The sequence below is a fragment of the Arachis ipaensis genome, chromosome B7 (genome assembly GCF_059453495.1).
Source record: "Arachis ipaensis isolate K30076 ecotype BB chromosome B7, ASM5945349v1, whole genome shotgun sequence".
Lineage (NCBI taxonomy): Eukaryota > Viridiplantae > Streptophyta > Magnoliopsida > Fabales > Fabaceae > Arachis > Arachis ipaensis.
The window spans coordinates 3,774,425-3,794,059 of record NC_142442.1 but is presented as its reverse complement, the minus strand read 5'-3'; the positions used below and the strand labels follow the sequence as shown (position 1 = coordinate 3,794,059).

Genomic DNA, 19,635 nt, shown 5'->3' with positions numbered 1-19,635 from the left:
ATAAAAGTCTATTTTACTTTTATTTTTTATATAAAAATTTAATAAGAATAATAAAAGAAAACTAAAAAGTAAGTTGTATTTTTATTAATATTTTGTGTCTTTTAAAAAAATATAAAATATACTAATTCAGTATTGTTGGATATAATGTCTCTATTTATATTTTATTTGTCAAATATAATTTTATGTGTTTGTATTTTTATCTTAATATCTCATATCTGTAAACAAATGTAGTCTTTGTATTTAAATATAATTAAAGAATTTAATTTTAATATATTGATAGTATAATTTTTTATATAATTAATTAAACAGATTCATATATTTAAATAATTTTTATTTATTAAATTTAAAAATTAATTATTTTTATTGATACATTAATAATATAATACATGATTGGATGTTTATGTCAAATTCTCATATATAAACATTAAAGTCATAATTAAATTATTTAAAAATAAAAACTGGACTTTTACCATTATGCCACCACCCTTCATTGCTATTTGCTAGAGGTGTAACCGGTGGCACCGCTCGAAACAGTGACTGATATTCCATTCTTCTTCCTTTCCCTGAACCGGTGAAGCTTGAAGCAGAAGAAAGACTCGTTTTTTGCATCACTTTCCCGCTTGCACCCTTAAACCCTAATCCCTAAATCCAACACAGTACTTTTCGTGAATGGCTTTGAACGTCACCATCCACCGCATTCTTCGTCATCGTCGCTTCCTCAATTCTGCTAATTCCACTCTGCATCTCACCAACACTAGGTGCTTCTCCCATGCTCCATCACCTTCTCCCTCTCAGAGTTCCAAAGCTAATGATAAAGATCCTCATTCAGGTTCATCTTCCTTGAAGGACAACGAGCTCGCCAAGTTTGCCGCCATTTCTGATACCTGGTTAGCTTTCTATTTGGTTCTTGTTGCACACATACATAAAAATCACGTTTTGGAATCTGGGTTTTGGTTTTTCCAATTGGAGAATGTGAAATTTGCAACCTTTTTCTTAGTAGTGGTAATGGAACAATTAGAATTGAAAGCTTATTATAATTTGCTCTGGAACCATTTGAATTCTGTTTATAGTGAATTTGCTGCAATTGTGCAATTTTCTTTTTGTTAGATCTCTATAGAATCAAGGGTATGAGTTCCTGTAAATAATGGTAGGAATGTCTGGCTAATATAATGGATGTCCTCTATCTGTTTGTATTTTTGCCTGCATAACTAGGTGGGATTCTGAAGGCCCTTTCAAACCTTTGCATCTCATGAATCCTACAAGACTTGCTTTCATCAGGTCTACACTCTGTCGACATTTTAAGTAAGCCACCTCTTTTGTGCTTATAATCCCTATATAGTACTAATGATTCATTTTGCAATCCATTTAGTTCCATTGTTTTATGCATGTATCATGTATGTACTACCACTTGCTCAGATTCCCAGATACTACTAGTTTACTTATTGGGATAGCATAGTCATTTTTTGTAGCAGATGTGAGATTAGATATTTATTATTGCTATAATGTAAAAGTATTGATTCAAACGAGGATATGAAAAGAGATGACTGTGGAAAAGTATTTGTTAGTAAAAACCATTGATAGAATCACTTTTGATGCCAAATGAAGATAGAAAGAGATAAATATAGAGAACAATGGAAGTAATGATATATATTTTGTCCTTTTGATGCTATATGGTTAATAAATTAGTAATTGTAATTTTCTTGTCTCAGGAGGGACCCTTATAGTACACGACCCTTTGAAAGACTTAAAATTGTTGATGTAGGGTGTGGAGGAGGAATTCTTTCTGAGGTATCCTTTTCTCCTTGTTGTGACATAGTGAAAAAACGCTTGTTCTTTGTATCTGCTGGCCAATACGGAAATGTGGGGATTTGGAGGTCACATTTGTTAGCTAGGAACCTGGAATTGTAAAAATTTGGTAACAAATTGACTAGATTTGTTAATTGTTAGATAGAAATGTGGAAACCTGATGTCTTTCTTTGATGCATATTATCCTACTCTTACTCATTAAGATTATTATGTTTCCAACTGGAAATCAGTGTTCTTTTTATCCTCATTTATAGTTATACTCTCCTTTGGTCTTCAGCCATTGGCTCGCTTGGGAGCTACCGTGACAGGCGTCGATGCTGTAGAGAAGAATATCAAGATTGCTCGACTTCATGCTGTATGCTTATCCTATAATTTGTCCATTGAAAATTTACAATCAATTTATGCGTCAACTCATATAACGTTGCTCTTATTTGTCGGTGTATTTCAAAAATTTTATCAAGTTTCTTATTGTGTCATGATTTGCTTCATTTTATTTCTATGTTTATGTTTAACATATTTCCACTGAGATTATGCAATTTGCTAATTTTTTCTTTTGGAAGACTATGATGTTTGAAAAATTAATATTTGTTATATTTCACACTTATCATTTTGTTCTTAGATGGGATGATCCACGGTTTTATTGCTATAAATATGTTACAAACAAAAGCTAGACTGGGTTACATTAGTGAATGAAGTTCTTGCTACCTTTAGAAAAATTGGTCCATTACATCTTCACTATTAGCTTGGCAACTTTATTATTGTTTGTTCACAGGATTTGGATCCAACGACATCAACTATTGAGTATTGTTGCACAACAGCTGGTACATACACACATCTTAATTCATTCTTATTGAGTATTGCTTTGTGTGGGTTCCTTTTTTGACTAAGTTGATAAAAGTAACTGATCAGAGAAGTTAGTTGAAGAAGGAAGAACATTTGATGCAGTAATGGCCTTAGAGGTACTCTATCTCTCTCTGCTTCCTCAGCTCTCATTGGGTTTATGCATATCAAGATCATTTTGAATGTTCACAGGTGATCGAGCATGTTGCGAATCCTGAAGAGTTCTGCAAATCTCTGGCAGCATTAACAAATCCAGATGGAGCCACTGTTGTATCAACAATCAATCGATCAATGCGAGCATATGCAACTGCCATTGTTGCCGCAGAATACATTCTCCACTGGGTAACTCACTCTTCTTGTTGACTCCACAGTTTTACATCATTTCTTCCTAAACAATCTTGGTTACAACATACATATGATGCATAATGGAACTCCACTTGAATTGGTAACTAGCATATCAATATTATAATTTTAATTGGATTTGGATATATTGTTGCAGCTTCCAAAAGGCACACATCAATGGTCCTCCTTTCTTACCCCGGAAGAACTAGCCATGATCCTACATCGTGCTGGCATCAATGTAAGCTAAATGCATCAACAAATTCACTTGCACCTTAATCTGAATTCCAGTCAGCTTGTTTTGAGTTTAAACCAGCTTCTAAAACATGATTAACACAGGTGGAGGAGATGGCAGGATTTGTGTACAACCCTCTAACAGGAAGATGGTTATTATCAGATGATATCAGTGTCAATTTCATCGCCTTTGCAACCAAAAGCCAAAACGCTATCTAATGTCATTACAAAAACAAAAACACAAACTTTTCATTCAACACTGAATAAAAATCCAATCTTTTTTTTCCCTTTCAAAAGCTCAATACAAAACTAAAATAACAGATCGGTTCGACTTGGATTGGTTGGATTCGATTCAGTTCATGGATCAGGGCAGAGTTTCCTGAGAGTAATGGAGATTCTTCTAGATTGTTCCAATTCATTTCCTTGCCAGAGCTGAAATCCAGGGTTGCGATTTATCTGGTGCTTCCATTGGTACCTGGCTTCCCCTGACATGAGAACCAAGGAGCCCGGCGTGAGCAAAACGGGAACTTGAAGCGAATCGGAGTGAAGGGGAGTGAAGTGCATGACGCAGGAAGATTCGAGAGAGAGAATGGCGATGGCGTCTTGGAAGCGCAAGAGGTCAACGTGGGGGCAGATACCTTGTCCGGGAAGGTACATGTTGACGATCATCTGGTCGAAGAAGGGTTCTCTGGAGAGAAGAGGTTGAGGGAGAATGGAGGCAGATGAGGTGCGGATGAGGTGGGAGAGGTGGTGGGCCCAGGGAGGGAGGTGGCCGAAGAGCATGGCTTGGTTGTTGTTGGTGGTGGGAGTGAACCAGTTGTGGGAGTTGATGGCGGAGAGAAGGTGGGTTTGGTGGCGGTGAGAGAGGAAGTTGGTGCATATCCATAGACCCTTAACTTGCTCTATTGCCACCCACTGCAACTTCTCTTCTTCTTCTTCTTCTTCTTCTGATGATGATGATGATGATGATGAGGGTCCGAAGACTTGTTCTAACACGGCTTTCTCGTCCTTTTCTTCTTCTTCTTCTTCATCCATTCTCGTCGAATGAATCAGTGGTGTGTTTTGTTCTTCTTGGCGACTAGGTTTTTAACACATTACAGAAACGGGCTTACTAAGCCCTACATGCTTTTCATTTTTATTTTGGCCCTCCAAAATACTCATGCTCGTTTTCGTAGAGGTGGATTGATTTCATCATTTTAAAAAATACGAGTGGTCAGCTCACTCGTCTGCTTAAACAAGTGTCAAGAGTTCGAATCCTGTCTTGTGCATGCAGCAACTCATTAACCAGCGATAAACGGATTAGTTTTTAACCTTGGGGGATACCATTTAGGTAAACCCAAAAAAAAAATGAAATATGAGGATTCGATTTTGATGAGATACATAAATTTGAGAATTAGATTTGTGCATTATAAAAGTTTTAAAATTTCAGGTACTTTTGTGTTTTAAATGGCAAATTATTGGTCCAATTTGTGTTTTTCACATTCTAATTAAACATACCATATTCCAATAATGCTGTAAAATACTACCATCTTTCCAATATCAAAATTAAAAAATATATATTATCACATTCTTTTAAGTTTTAATCTATGCAAAATCTTAATTTTTCGTCATTAGATTAGATAATGAGGTACCAATTGAATTAGTGTAATAGTTAATTTATTAGCTTGTTTAAATAAAATGTTTAACGTTTGAATTTTATTTTATACATAAAATAATTTATTAGTCAATAACAAATTTTTAAATGAAGTTCTAATCCAAGCCGGATAACAATCAAGTTGGGGGAGATTATGAAAAAAACAATTTGATAATGAGGTGCATGAAAGCACCAAGTTAACTACGAGACATTAGGGAAACTGGGAAACTATACCGTTAACCCTTTAGACCCGGAATAAGTGTGTGTTTGTGTGTGGGGAAAGGCAACTTAAATTAGCTTCATTGCAAGCGATATGAATGGATAGTCTTGATGTCATCATCTCATCTCATCTACAAATGCAACAACATATACACATTTCCTTTGTCCTTCATTCTTATCTCTCTCAAGTTTCAACATTTTCATTTAACACCAAAATTTAATCTAATTTACTTGTAAGGCATTAGGATTGTTCTAATTATAAGATTTTTGAATAATAATATGAACCACATTTTAGTTTCAACTTTGATCTTTGTCATGTAAATAAATTAAAATTTTTTTATTAAAAATATAAAAAATTAAAATTTTTAATACATTTATTTTGTATCTATTAAATAAAAAAATTTAGCTAAACTCATAAATAAATAATCCTTAATTTTTCACACGTGGCAATTATATACTAGCAATTGGTTGGTTAGTGTTAGTGTTAGTGTCTTGATTAATTTTATTTTCTTTGTCTGAATTCATTCCTTTCACTTTCTCTCTCCTTTCTCTTAGTTTGCTTCTTAATCCATCCAATTCCAAAATAATCTCTTTGCAACTGCATATTCAATTCGATCTCTTTCTTCTCTCTCTGCAAAAGCAACACACAAATGTCAAGCAATTCCGAAACCGCGACGGTTGTTGCGCGTGGCCGTTTGGCCATGCTCACAGCTCACCTCCGTCCCTCCTCCGCTGATGACGTGGCATCAGCTCTTCAGCCTCTCCGTCTCTCCGTACAGTCGTCTCCGCCTCCGAACGTGAAGGGAACGTTGACCGTCGTGGACGAAAGGACCGGAAAAAAGTACACCATTGAGGTCTCAGCTGAAGGCACGATCAAAGCCACTGATCTCAAGAAGGTATGTGATTTGTGATTTGTGATTGTGATCGAATCAAAGTTTTAGTTTTGATCTCTGTGCTCTAAGGGATTCTAATTTTGGGAGATGTTTCTCATCAAAATCCGCACCTTTCACCTTTCCTTGATCAGTTCTCTGTGATTCTGGTTTCTCTCTGCGAGTGTATTCGGTGTATATCGTTGTTCATGATCATGGCTATGCTTATAACGATGACGTTAATGTCTTTACCGGGAGAAAAATTAATTATTTATTCATGGTTACAAGCTGAAGTTACAAAATAAATAAATAAACAAAAATTGTAGCCGTAATTTTAGATATCAATTTTACCTATATGGGTTAGTGATTTATATAAATTAATAATTTAATATTATAACCATGGATATGATAACATGATTGGAATCTAAAATAAAAAATTACCAACACACAAATTAAATTGTGGGGTAATTCTGATTTCTTTATTTGCAGATAACAACGGGGAAGAATGACAAGGGTCTCAAGCTTTATGATCCAGGATATTTGAACACCGCCCCTGTTAGATCAACTATTAGTTATATCGATGGCGATGAGGGGATTCTTAGATATAGAGGGTACCCAATTGAGGAGCTTGCAGAGAAAAGCAATTTTACAGAAGTAGCCTATCTCATTTGTGAGTATTTCTTTAGCTGCAGTGTGTATGTATATTGTATTCCATGGTGCTTGTTTATCAGTAGAAGAAAATATTATATCTTTAATGCCAGTGAGGAAACATGCATTTCGCCATAGTCCTGGAACCTGTTAGTTACATGTTAACATTTAGATGGCATGAAAGTTTCTAAAGTTTGTTGACTCTCATTCTCTTATTAGTGTATGGAAATTTGCCTTCTGAAAGTCAGCTAGCTGAATGGAAGTTCGCTATATCTCAACATTCAGCTGTTCCACAAGGAGTTTTGGTGAGCTTCTATGCTATATCTATTTCCCATAGTCCTATCTGGTGTTTGCTATTCTTTTTGTTTTGGTCATTGACGCATTTAATATATAAGCAACTTCCAGGGATTGTATTACTGCTTGAAATTTAATATTCGGGTGGAGTCATTTTTTATTTTATTTTTTAAGTAGGTTTTCTGACCTCTTCCTGTTAATTTTCTGGGATGGTTTAGATCAACCTGCATAGGAATTTCTTTTTCAATGTAGTTCCTTTTAGTTTATATGCAAAGGAGAGAAAATAAGCTGTTCAATTCTTTTTAATGAAGTAAGAGGTTACTAATCCGAGTTGTGGTCTTATCTTTTATTTGATTTTGTAGGATCTTATACAAGCATTGCCCCATGATGCACATCCTATGGGTGCGCTTGTTAATGCCATAAGTGCTCTATCCATTTATCATCCTGATGCGAATCCTGCTCTCAGAGTAAGTAACGAAATCTTCTGTCAATTGGCTACTCTTTTGAACTGTTCTTCATTGATTATGTGTCTAGTAATAGCATAACATGGCATCTTCTAAATCTTAATTAGTTTTGGTTACGTGATCTTTCTTTTTCTGTTTTGTTCTTTGTCTTCCCTTTTGTATGTTCTATATTATGGAAACAGATTGGTTACATCTAATTTTATTTGTCCATGGTATTCAACCCATTTTGTGGATTCCTGCTGATTTTAGATGTCTACAAATTGAATTTTGTTTTTCATGATCTATTATTGTTTAATGCAGGGTCAGGGTGTTTATAATTCAAATCAAGTGAGAGATAAACAAATAGCACGGGTTATTGGAAAGGTATGCCTATTCATTCTCTTTTTTCTCATCTCCCCCAGCTGGGTCTGATATATCTAAATTATCCATACAACTCTATATCTTTTTTCAGTTTTTTGCAATCATTGACCGGCCCATTTTTTTTTTCGCTGCAGATAACAACGATAGCTGCTGCAATTTATCTCAGAATTACAGGAAGACCACCTGTGCTTCCATCCAACAGTCTTTCTTTCACTGAGAATTTCTTATACATGCTAGATTCCCTGTAAGTATTATTCTATTCTTATGTCTAATTGTACAAGATGATGATAATGATGATTATTGTTGTTGTTGTTGTTGTTGTTGCGCGCTTGTTATGAAAAAAATTGTTTTTCTTGTAAACACTATAATACTACCTGGCTTGGTTAATATGAATAAAAATAGATGATAGGATGGTAGTTGCGTTTTCTATTTGTGTGTGGAATAAGTGTGTAATGCAACCTTCACTGTTGATGCGTTCAGGGGCGATCGGTCATATAGACCCAACCCTAAGCTAACTCGTGCACTGGACATCATCTTCATCCTGCATGCAGAGCATGAAATGAATTGTTCTACATCCGCTGTTCGACACCTTGCATCAAGGTAGACATCATACTACAGCACTACTTAAGCAAAGAAAGCAGCTAATCTAATCTTGCTTAATTATTAATTTATTTCAGTGGTGTTGATGTATTCACTGCTGTTGCTGGGGGTGTTGGAGCTCTATATGGACCTCTTCATGGTGGAGCTAATGAGGTTCTCCCACTATTTCAGAATATTATTTCATTTAGGCCTATGACCCTAGGAATGAGAATACAATTTAAAGATTTTTCAAAAAGAAAAAGAAAGGAAAAAAAGAAGATAAAATTGGTATGAAATAACTAATTTCTTGTTGATATTGTAAACTTAAAAATAATATGAAGCCTTTATTATTATTATTATTATTAGAATGACTTTTTTTTTAAATGTAAGGAATTACTATAAAGAGTTAATGAAGCTGTCACAATCTTTTGTTCATTCTTTATTATATGATGAAGTGAATACACATAAGCACAACACTGATATTTTTATGTATGAGCTTCCTAATGTAACCTTTGATTGTGCAGGCTGTCCTCAAAATGCTGAGTGAAATTGGAAGTGTTGAGAACATTCCGGAGTTCATTGAAGGTGTCAAATCCAGGTGGCTACTACTTTCTTTTGTTTTCTGGGTCTTATTTCTTCCCAAATTTTTGGCTTAATGCTTGTACCCTGGAAAGATAGCATCATGGATTGCTATTGTTGCTTCACTTTTTGGGGATTTCTTAAATGAAAGTGGGGGAAAGAAGATAACTTAAGATAAAAATCTTTTTCTTTTGCTTTTCCACAGGAAAAGGAAGATGTCTGGTTTTGGTCACAGAGTGTACAAAAACTATGATCCCAGAGCAAAGGTCCTAAGAAAACTGACAGAGGAAGTTTTTGCAATTACTGGCCGGGATCCTCTTATTGAGGTATTTATCCATCTTTTAGTCTGTCTTTCCTATTTGTTAATACAATGACATACCTACGTGCGGGTATAGATCCTCACATGTGAAAATTTCACATGATTTGAACATATATAATATCTCTAATTCTCTAATTCTCTAAACATGACATGTGCTAAAAGAAAATTCACATGGAAGGTCTGTTCTCCCCACATTTATAATTTTTCTTATATTTTACATTTTTTATTGTGTTAAAATTAAATTGCAGATAGAATTAGACAAAATAATCTGTAGCAAATTTTTATTTTAAAAGCATTATTTGTTTCAATTTGATTCAGTATGTTTAGTTTAAGCTTTGAAAGTTCTAACTTGTGTGCAAACGCTTGATTGTTCAGGTTGCAGTTGCCTTGGAGAAGGTTGCACTATCTGATGAATATTTCATCAAGAGGAAGCTATATCCAAATGTTGACTTCTATTCTGGAATAATTTATAGGTAATCAATCATTACATCTTGCATTTAGATTTAGATATGATAAATTATGCTTATGCATGCTTGAGTTGATGGTTTTATGCAATCAGGGCCATGGGGTTCCCACCTGAGTTTTTCACTGTTTTATTTGCAATCCCTCGAATGGCTGGGTACTTGGCACATTGGAGAGAGTCATTGAATGATCCTGATACGAAGATTATGAGACCTCATCAGGTTACTTTCTTTCTCCAAATCACTTTGTTTATGATTTTTTGCCCATTAATCAGGATTATAGTTGGTTATTTCATGCATATGGTTGTGTAGTATTTACCAGAAGATATAGAACATCTGATGCATTTCCGGTTACATTTCGCTTCCCTAGCTTCACAGAATCTATTCTATGCTTTAGGTTTATGTTGGAGAATGGTTGCGACATTATAATCCGATCAACGAAAGGATTGTATCAAGTGATGCTGACAAGCTTGGCCAGGTAGCCATGTCGAATGCCTCAAAGCGGCGGCTCGCTGGATCAGGGATGTAGTTTAGAACCCCAGTTTGGATGAGTGTCATGACCAAAAGGTTATACATAGAAAATGTAGGGAGAACATAATTCCTTGTTTATGGACGTGTATTACTTTGCTATAACCAGGGTGATTCATAGGGAGCATGTCACTGGATAAATAATTCAACTTCAGTCTCATCCATGAAAAATGATGTTGGGTGGGATTAGTTGTTCAAGCCATGTATTCAAGCACTATATATAGGTGCTACTCCTTCTACTTATGCCTTTTAAGTACTTTGTTAAATATTAATTTTGATTTTATTCTTGAAAATAAAATATTGTTACGTTTCATATCATATATAAAGGTGTAGTCACTTGTCTTAGAGAGCACACTGGTCACTGCAAGCAAATACTTAGGTAAGAGTGAAAGGAAACTGGTTGAATCTACAATCACCATTTGGAAGGCATAAAAAAGAGTTTCTTCAAATGTACATTAGAGACAGATTTCTATATAGACATGGTGTTAAGGAAACTGTCATCAGTTGTCTGACATGTCTGAGTTAACTTTTACAAGATGGTAACTCCCTTCTGTTTCAATAAGTGAGTGAGAGGAATTAGCATCAGCATACATAGTACTATATGTTGACATGCTTTGTGATCTACTTGGATTCTGCCAGAAGTGATTCCTCATACTCTTATATCTTGAATTTGAACTATAAGCTGAATATCCAGGATCAGAAAGTATATCTTGAATGTCTGTCCAACCTTCAAGCATGCTCACAGCTTGTGACATTGTTGGTCTTAGTGTTGGAGATGCATTAGTACATAGTAGAGCCACATTTAGCATTACCATTGCCTCTTTTGTTGAATATTCTGACCCCAAATCTGGATCAACAAGCTCTAGAAGATTTCCTCTTTCTTGCAAGACATATGCCTGAAAAAAAACTCAGATTTCAGACTAGAATAACCAATATCAATTTATATCATGCAATACAAATCAATCCTTGTTTTTAGAAGTTACCCAATCAAGAAGATAAACAAATTCCTCATTAGGTCTGTAATTTGTGTTGCTCTTTCCGCTAACGATTTCCAATGCAACCACCCCAAAGCTATACACATCTGCTTTGTCAGTTAAATAGCCACGCATTGCATACTCAGGAGCCATATAACCACTGCAAAATGACAACAAACATGTAGATGAACTACAAATAATAACTTTTGAAATGGTTGCAGAATACGATGAACTTACATTGTTCCTGCAATTCGAGTGCTAACATGACTTTTGTCATCTTCATTGAGTTTAGCCAAACCAAAATCCGAAACTTTGGCATTGAAATCCTTGTCTAGTAAGACATTACTAGTCTTTATATCCCTATGAATGATCTTGATTCTGGACTCTTCATGGAGATAAGCTAAAGCTCTAGCTATACCAAGACAAATCTTCTTCCTGGTTGGCCAGTCCAGTTTCACTTTTCTGTCTAGATCCTTACCTACATATGATTGTGATAAAGATAATCAGTTGATTCATTCAATATACTTTATTCAAATTGCAGGTGTGAATTTATAATGTTAATCATCATTCTGAAACTTACCAAATAGTATCCGAGATAAACAATTGTTTTCCATATACTCATATATCAGTATTAACTGATTACCCTCAGCACAACATCCATAAAGCTTAACCAGATTTGGATGTTGAAGCCCTGATATCATTCCTATCTCATTCACAAACTCACGGTTTCCTTGCTTTGATTTTGATGAGAGTTGCTTTACTGCAATTACAGTTCCATCTAATAGTAGCCCCTGCATCATGGACAAAGGTTTATATATAGTTAGATAGATTCGACGTCGATCCGTACATTTCGGCTAAATAACAACAGAATGAAAAAGAAGGATGAAACATACCTTGTAAACAGAACCAAAGCCACCTTCACCAATTTTATTAGCTACATCAAAGTTTTTAGTTGCTGCTTTGATTTGTTTTAAAGTAAACAATCCTGTCTGCAGATCTATACCCCTAAGTTCTGGGAAGAAAATAAGAAAGACAAGTGTGAAATTTGAATTCAAGTTTTAAACATGAACACTGCTTTTGGAGGTATACTTATTTGAAAGAAATTGAAATACTCAAATAAAAAAATAATAGTTCTTCAAAGAACTTGGTGTTATATTGCAAATTTGCAATGTTCCATACCTTTATACACTGCATTGCTTCCTCCTATATATCCCTTTCTCCTCATTACACCCAACAAAATAAGAACAAGTACTCCAACAGCAGCAACTATACAAGCAGCTAGCAGAATGATGTAGCTTTTGTGGCCATTTTCTGATGGTACTGGGAAATCTGGGCAAGGGAAACAGTATTTATTAGCTTTTGTAGAATCAACAACAAAATCTAGATATACATAGACATAAAATTTAAACACTATGAAAATTTTAATTCCTTTAATACAAAGTAGTAAACACTATGCAGAAGTTTACAAATAAGAGTTTAGCTTGGAAACACTTACTAGGCTCTACTGAGATAGCAGATACTAGAGGTCCATAAACTCCTCGAGTCGGTATGCCGGTTGTGCCCTTTCCAGCCCAGTAGAAGTGAATTTTCAATGTATGTTCTGTGACAGTTGCATTAAATGTCTTCACAATTGGCTTGCCAGTACCACCAGCTGCTTTTTGGATATCAAATTCTTTCAACACCAATTTCCCCTGAATTTCAACCACATAACAACACATTCCATCCACATCAATGCACAATTCAGTAGGAACCAAACAACTAGAATCATGTCTAAATCATGTGGCAGTAGCTACCTGGATGTACACATCAAAAATTCGCCTTCCGAGACTGTAAAATGACCTGTCATTGATAAACATAATCTCTGCAAAGTGAAGCTCAACAGTGTAGTTTCCATTGATAAGGCATAGGCCATAGTATGTCAGAGCAAGGGGCGAAACACGAGCTGTAGTGTAAAGTTCTGAATTGAGTGCAGAGACATTTACAAGTCTTGAAGCATTAGTCACAATAAAGGGATCAGAGTCAATGTCATTGTCCATGAAGTTCCCAGTGCTGCTTAGAGCCCATCCCTGAGTAGGGTAATACAACATTGATGCACCTCTTCCTTCTCTGTCGACTTCATAAACACGGCCGCTGACATTTGCTTCCGGTCCACCACAGTTTATGTTCATGGAGTGAGAATCTGTTGCATAAACAATGGCAATTAGGAATTCTTGGAGCATGCAATCATGTTTACTAGAAGTTTTTGTAACTTCTATTTTGTTTATTTCTTGAACTTAGAAGAGATTCATAAGTTAATCTTAAATTTAATGCATTACACACACTTACATTTGGTAACTGAGGCAGGGCATGGAAAGTTCCTTTTAAGGCATGTAGGAATCCTACTTCTGCAACAAAATGTGGAATTTAAGGTAAGGCCTAGTTTTTCAGAAAATTCTTAAAATCTGAAAGGGTGAAACTTCATATTCAAAGCAAAATTAGCTTACTGTGTATCCGCGGATGAGGAGTATCCCTCAACAAGGTTTCTGGAAAAATAGCAAAAGTTAATTAGTTATAACTGATAACTAACATTCATTTAAGTCAAAATGAATATCAGACCTCAAATTAAACTTACAAGGTCCCTCCTCTTTGACATTCAACTGGACTAGAGCTATCCCAGTTGAAGTTATTGGAAGAGATATCCCTGCACCAAAACTAGTATGTCATGATCGCGGTTTACATAAGAGTGTTATGCAAGCTCAACAATATTTGTCTTTAAACATCAGATTTAGCATTAACATATCTGAAATCTAGATTGTTTGTAAACTAATGCCATATATCTAAAAGATCAGGGGATTTCACATACACATTTTTACTAGTTCTAAGGATCCAACTTGCTATGGTCCCTGATAGCATGTTCCCAGTTAAATACCTGCAACATATATATGATAAAAGAAAAGGAAGTCGTTTCATTAGAAAGGTGAATGAGATGATTGAATCACAAATTTTCATTAAATCCATTTACTTACATGTAGTCAAGTTTGTCAAGGTTGGAAAAAGATTCAGGTATCTTCCCACTCAAGCCATTGAAACTCAAATCTCTAAAACAATGAAGATAAATACATGAACTTGTTTTGCATAAAGAATGAGTAAATTCAAAAACCGTGTGTATATAACCCTATATGTATGTCTGATTTGGTGATTTTACTTACAACATTTTCAGTTTTTCCATTCTTCCTATATAATCAGGGATATTTCCTTTGATCAAGCATTTTCTCAGTATCCTACATTATAAGATGTCCAAGAAAAAAAAGATATAGGCCATTGTTATATTGAATTTGAGAGGGAAAAAAAAGATATATTGAATTTGAGTCACTGAAAACTCACAGTGTCTTCATGGATTTCATATTACTCAGTGGTGGGAAAGAAGAGCCTTTAGTACCTTTTAGGTCACTTATCCTCCTAAGTATCATAAAGGAAAGAAAAAAAAATCACTTGATATATTCATCATCTTTAATCAAAGTTAATAATAACAATAATAGTAAAGTATTACAAGCATACAAATCACTCAATCTTGTCAATGCAGATATGCTAGAAGGTATAGGCCCCTCAAGAGAACAACCCTGCATGTGCCTGTAACAAAGAGGTGTCGAAATTAACTATTTTTGTCTATACGATAGTATCTGATTGGATGCCCGTGTAAATATAAAAACAAATACAATAAAAAGAGAACAAAGAATTAGGCTTACAGCTTTTCGATTGATGTCCAATTACTAATGAAATCCGGTATCCTCCCGGAGAAACTATTATCGCTTAGCCTCCTAATATGTGACTTCACAAAGATTATCAAAGTTTACCTATGGTGGAATGTAGACAAATCAGATTGATAAGAAAATACTTACAGATCATTCAACTTGGTTAACTTGGAGAGTGATGCTGGCAATGTTCCAGTGAATCCATTTGATGACAGAATGCTGAACAAATAAACATGATTCATTCATGTCAAGCAATACTACATATGTTAAGTAGAGAAAAAAGAGGTCAAGAGTATATTATTACATCTTTTCTAGATTGATCAACTTCCCAATCTCATTTGGGATGGGGCCTGTAAAGTAATTTCCCTCAATACTTCTGCAATGTTCATGCAAATATTGGAAATCATATTACCACATACATTGTTTAGAGTACATAACATTTCTACTCACAATAAAGGTGAAAATAAAGGAAAATGCATCAACTTACATGTTTTTGAGAGTTGTAATATTTGTGAGAACCTTGGGGAATGGACCTGATAATTTGTTTCCCATTAAAGAGCTGCAAATTCAGTTAAAAAATCTATATTGTCATTGGCAAATTGTTTACTTGCTGAGGAAGAAACATAGTGTTCGCGCATGCGCACTGCGTGCTGCGAAACCAAAGGGTGCATTATATGAGAAAGAAACTTCTTACAGCTCAACTAAGTTCATGGAAGCCCATTGTTGAGGTATAGAACCAGTGATGAGGTTGCGACTAAGGTCCCTATTTGAAAGTGCAACACCAAGTTAGAGATAATGGAGCAATGAATCATAGTTCAAAAGCTGAGGTTTGGTTGGTTTATCTTACAAAATCTTGAGATAATGGAGCTTGGAAAACTCTGGTGAAAGAGTACCACTCAGATTCTCTGCCTTCAAGTATCTGTTAGATTTTAGAATGTGAAATTAAAAGCAGGAAATTAGAATTTAATAGTGCTACCACTATGCATACACTATTTATAATAAACATTATTTTGACACTAGTATTTTCTTAACTACTAGCAGGTGTTTCCTTTGTTTTGCTAATTAAAAAATAATCTAAATACTCAATTAATATGAAGAACACTTGGTGTAGTGTAATAAGTGTTACTGATTAGAATTTAGGTAGTGGTTAACATGATTATGATTAATGCAAAATGTTCCAACAAATAAGCCTTAAAACAGAACAACATAATTAGAAAATCTAGCAAATACCATTATATATAAAAATTTCCAACCAATGTAGAATTTATGTATTTTCTTCATAAAAGAATAGAAAACATTCTGTTAAGTAAGCCACTAGTCATCTTTGAACCTAAATCAACATTTCCTGTTCAAAAAACCAGTTAACATTTGCAAAAATTAAGATCTAATTTTGAGTTTAGTTAAACTCCAAAAGTAAATGAAGCAAACTACAGTGACATATTTTCAAGCCTAGTCAATCTAGGACTTATCAATTGGATATAAAAGAATATATAATTTAAAAGTTTGCAGTAAGCACTGACCAAAAAGTTATTACAGATAAGAATTTACTTTTGCTGTCTTAAAAAAAATGATTAGATCAGAGGATCCACTTCAAAGTCAACTATGACATGCAATTTGCACAAAGATCTGTCACTTCTGAGGTGTGAAAATGATGATTGGACTTTGCAACAAATTTTCAAACTTCACTCCAATTTAGACCAATGGGGCACTTTGACACCTCACTAATTTGTTTGATTAAGACTAATAATATATAAGACAACATAACTTATTGTATGGCCAAAGGATATGCACACATTACAACAAATATTATAAAAGATACTACAGAGAAACTCTTACTGTTTAGAGAATCAGTGATATTAATATTTAATCCTTCAGTCATTCTCAATCAATAAATTTATTTGTTACATTCAATAAAATAACTATAGTTACATTATGTTAACAGAATACTACAAAGACATACATAATTAAACCTCTAAGTTATATATATATATAGCTAAGCATAATTTGAGAGAGGAAGATTATTTATGAATTATGATAAGTTCAGGCAGTTATAGCTACCAATTTTGAATGAAAATTCAGGTGAAGAACAATTAAATGGAAAGCTTGAAGAAGAAAAAGTGAGACTCTTCCTTCATCTCCCTAAAGGCACATGTTTCCATGTGATTTTCTGCCATAATTCACATTAAAAATGAATGATTAAGAGAGAGAGAACAGTACATGCTTACAAGATGGCAAGAAGATTGATTGAAGGAAAAGCAATCACAAGCCACAAAGCTCTGAAAGCTCTTCTTATCAGACATGTTCCAATTCCCTTCTCCACTGCAAGGATCAACACCAAAGTCCCAATCCTTCTTCCCTAACTTCTTCCCTATCTCTTTCAATGCCTTCACTGCATATACATAAATCAAATCAACAATAATGTTATATCAATCATTAATTATTAAAATTATGTGACCATATAAGATTTGACCAAAATCACTTCCTTCCTATAACTATAGAATACAAAAGCAATAATTATATTAAGCTACTAAGACAAGAAGAAGTAGTAGTTGTAGTAGTGAAGTAATGACTCTCTTACCTTCTTCAATGTTGAGTTTTGGTGTGGCAGCAGAAGCCAAATGTGACAAGAAAACCAATGAAGTTGAACCAAGGAGAAGAAAAAGAAGGAGCTTGGAACAACAGCAATGGTCTAAATTATTCTCCATGATTGAGTTTGAACTTTGGAGTGTTACTAATTGGTTGTTGTTCCAATAAGTAGCAGAAATAAATAAAGGGTAGTGAGGTAACAACTATAGGGAACTTATTTATGAGATTTGAGTCATGAGGATAGTGATAGATATTAGGATACAAGAAAAAATAAATAAATAAATAAATAAATGGTTATGCAGCATAAGGTACTGTGTAGTCTTATTGTGAGTAGGGACCAAATTAAAATAACATTATTATGGCATAATGCCAAACCCAATGTTAATCTTAATGTATTAATGTATTAACAGTAATATAATGTATAATATTTGTTTATGATTGTAAGATGCAAGAGGGAGTGGAATGACACTGTGAGAATAAAAAACAAATTGTAATAAATAAAATATTTTTGTTTAAATATATATATATATATATATATATATATATATATATATATATATCTCTTTGACTCTCTGTCGGCATTCATCATAATAAATGAGTTTGTTTTTACTTTCACCACAAAATTTATATACATGGGTTTTCTAAATCTTATGAAATCTTCTTTTATAACATTATTGTTTCAATTATATGTGTTTAAAAAAAATAATTATATTTGTGAAACATAGGTCTGTAGATGACAAATTTTGATGAGCTATGCAGGACTTCAAAATAGGATAAGAGTATTGTTATTATTATTGGACCAACCTACCATGTTTGTTTGTTTGTTTTTAATTTTCTTCTGCAAATTAAAGCTCTTCTAACTGCATAATAATAATATTCCACCAACATTTTATTTTCAATATTTTTCTTGTTTAGAAGAAAACGCGTTATTTGATCTATTTATTACCATTGACCAACCTCCAACAACATTATTAAGTCTCTTTGTTGAAGCTTTCAAGCAAAGTGTCCAATGCACTATAACGAAATCAAATAGTGAGTTATGTAACTTCATAATAATAATAATAATAATAATAATAATAATAGTTAAAATTAAATAAGGGTATTGAGTAAAATATTATCTTAATAATATATTAGTGTATGTTTTTATTTACTATAAATGAATGATCAATAATATCTTAGCTTGTAATATATCATGTAGTTTTGTAAGGGAAGTGACAAAGATAATAGCAGATGAGTATAGTAAGGTGTGATTCCAACTTTGTTAAAAGACTTATTGGAGGCAATTAGGCAAATACTCATCAATATTTATGTGGAAATCTTTTTTGGTAATAAAGGAATGTAATAATTAATATATTTGGGAGAGAGAGAGAGAGAGTAGACTTAGCTTTCAAATTATTTGTGTGTTATTATGGCTCAGAATTTATATGTATAAGGAGAAAATTGAAAATGAATTTATTAATAAAGCATTTAAAAAAAAAAAACATCGCTTGCTTAAATTATTGATGCCTTTATTATGTAACATGGAAAAGGATTTGAAGATGATGACAGCGTTTGTGATGTTAACCATATCAATATTGCTCCACATTCATATAAAATACTTATCTAAGTCATCTAAACAATTTTTTGTTAACACGCCTCCCCCTTTCCTCCAAGTTACATGAAATATACGCGCGTCCCTCTCTCCCTCCTATTAACGTAACAGATAAACCTCTTCTTCAACGTAAACATTCTTCTTCCTCTTCTCTTCTCCAACGATAACGATTTGTATTGTAATTTTTGGATCTGTAATATTTGCTGTTCGTCATTCTTTTTCTTTTTTCTTTTCTTTTGCTCGTTCTTCTCTGCTGTTTATTCTTCTTCTTCCTATTCTTTTTTATTTTCTTTTTCGATTTTGTGGATTTATCTTCTTCGTTTTCAGATTTTAATATTCTATCAAAACAATAAATGATTCAACTTCAAATCAGTTGAATGAGAGTGTTTTGGATTATTCTTCTGAAACGAATCAAGCGGACGAAGTTTGGATTTGTTTTAATCGAATTGAATGGAATGCAATTGTTAAATTGAATTGAATTGAATTGAATATACGCATATGTTTTGAATTGAATTGAATTGATAATTTCTCAATTGTAGACACAGGTGTTTTGAATTTATATAATGGATAATGTTTCGTTC

At 33.7% G+C, this 19,635-nt stretch overlaps 4 protein-coding genes across 4 annotated transcripts; 2 read left to right on the top strand and 2 right to left on the bottom strand.

Moving 5' to 3' along the window:
- Positions 1 to 402: 402 nt before the first annotated feature.
- Positions 403 to 3,515, top strand: COQ3 (coenzyme Q 3). Its single transcript, XM_016310317.3, has 9 exons — positions 403 to 887; positions 1,213 to 1,302; positions 1,710 to 1,788; positions 2,084 to 2,161; positions 2,579 to 2,627; positions 2,716 to 2,765; positions 2,839 to 2,988; positions 3,146 to 3,226; positions 3,325 to 3,515. The coding sequence occupies exons 1-9, from the start codon at positions 670 to 672 to the stop codon at positions 3,436 to 3,438; spliced, it is 909 nt and encodes a 302-aa protein (XP_016165803.1). The 5' UTR covers positions 403 to 669; the 3' UTR covers positions 3,439 to 3,515.
- Positions 3,409 to 4,254, bottom strand: LOC107608553 (2-oxoglutarate (2OG) and Fe(II)-dependent oxygenase superfamily protein). Its single transcript, XM_016310318.3, has one exon. The coding sequence runs from the start codon at positions 4,252 to 4,254 to the stop codon at positions 3,577 to 3,579; it is 678 nt and encodes a 225-aa protein (XP_016165804.1). The 3' UTR covers positions 3,409 to 3,576.
- Positions 4,255 to 5,529: 1,275 nt separating this feature from the next.
- On the top strand, positions 5,530 to 10,470 carry LOC107608548 (citrate synthase, glyoxysomal). Its single transcript, XM_016310312.3, has 13 exons — positions 5,530 to 5,967; positions 6,430 to 6,610; positions 6,808 to 6,893; positions 7,245 to 7,349; positions 7,647 to 7,709; positions 7,841 to 7,950; positions 8,187 to 8,306; positions 8,384 to 8,459; positions 8,810 to 8,883; positions 9,070 to 9,190; positions 9,559 to 9,656; positions 9,743 to 9,866; positions 10,042 to 10,470. The coding sequence occupies exons 1-13, from the start codon at positions 5,722 to 5,724 to the stop codon at positions 10,171 to 10,173; spliced, it is 1,536 nt and encodes a 511-aa protein (XP_016165798.1). The 5' UTR covers positions 5,530 to 5,721; the 3' UTR covers positions 10,174 to 10,470.
- A 99-nt stretch (positions 10,471 to 10,569) lies between these two features.
- On the bottom strand, positions 10,570 to 17,701 carry LOC107608547 (Leucine-rich repeat transmembrane protein kinase). The gene is made up of 24 exons (XM_016310311.3): positions 17,456 to 17,701; positions 17,095 to 17,266; positions 15,725 to 15,796; positions 15,572 to 15,640; positions 15,365 to 15,436; positions 15,182 to 15,253; positions 15,025 to 15,096; positions 14,872 to 14,943; positions 14,684 to 14,755; positions 14,510 to 14,584; positions 14,335 to 14,406; positions 14,152 to 14,223; positions 13,989 to 14,054; positions 13,758 to 13,826; positions 13,630 to 13,668; positions 13,472 to 13,530; positions 12,940 to 13,325; positions 12,642 to 12,837; positions 12,326 to 12,475; positions 12,040 to 12,158; positions 11,727 to 11,937; positions 11,384 to 11,624; positions 11,156 to 11,306; positions 10,570 to 11,068 (listed from the first exon to the last, which is right to left on the bottom strand). The coding sequence occupies exons 1-24, from the start codon at positions 17,580 to 17,582 to the stop codon at positions 10,673 to 10,675; spliced, it is 3,102 nt and encodes a 1,033-aa protein (XP_016165797.1). The 5' UTR covers positions 17,583 to 17,701; the 3' UTR covers positions 10,570 to 10,672.
- Positions 17,702 to 19,635: the final 1,934 nt, after the last annotated feature.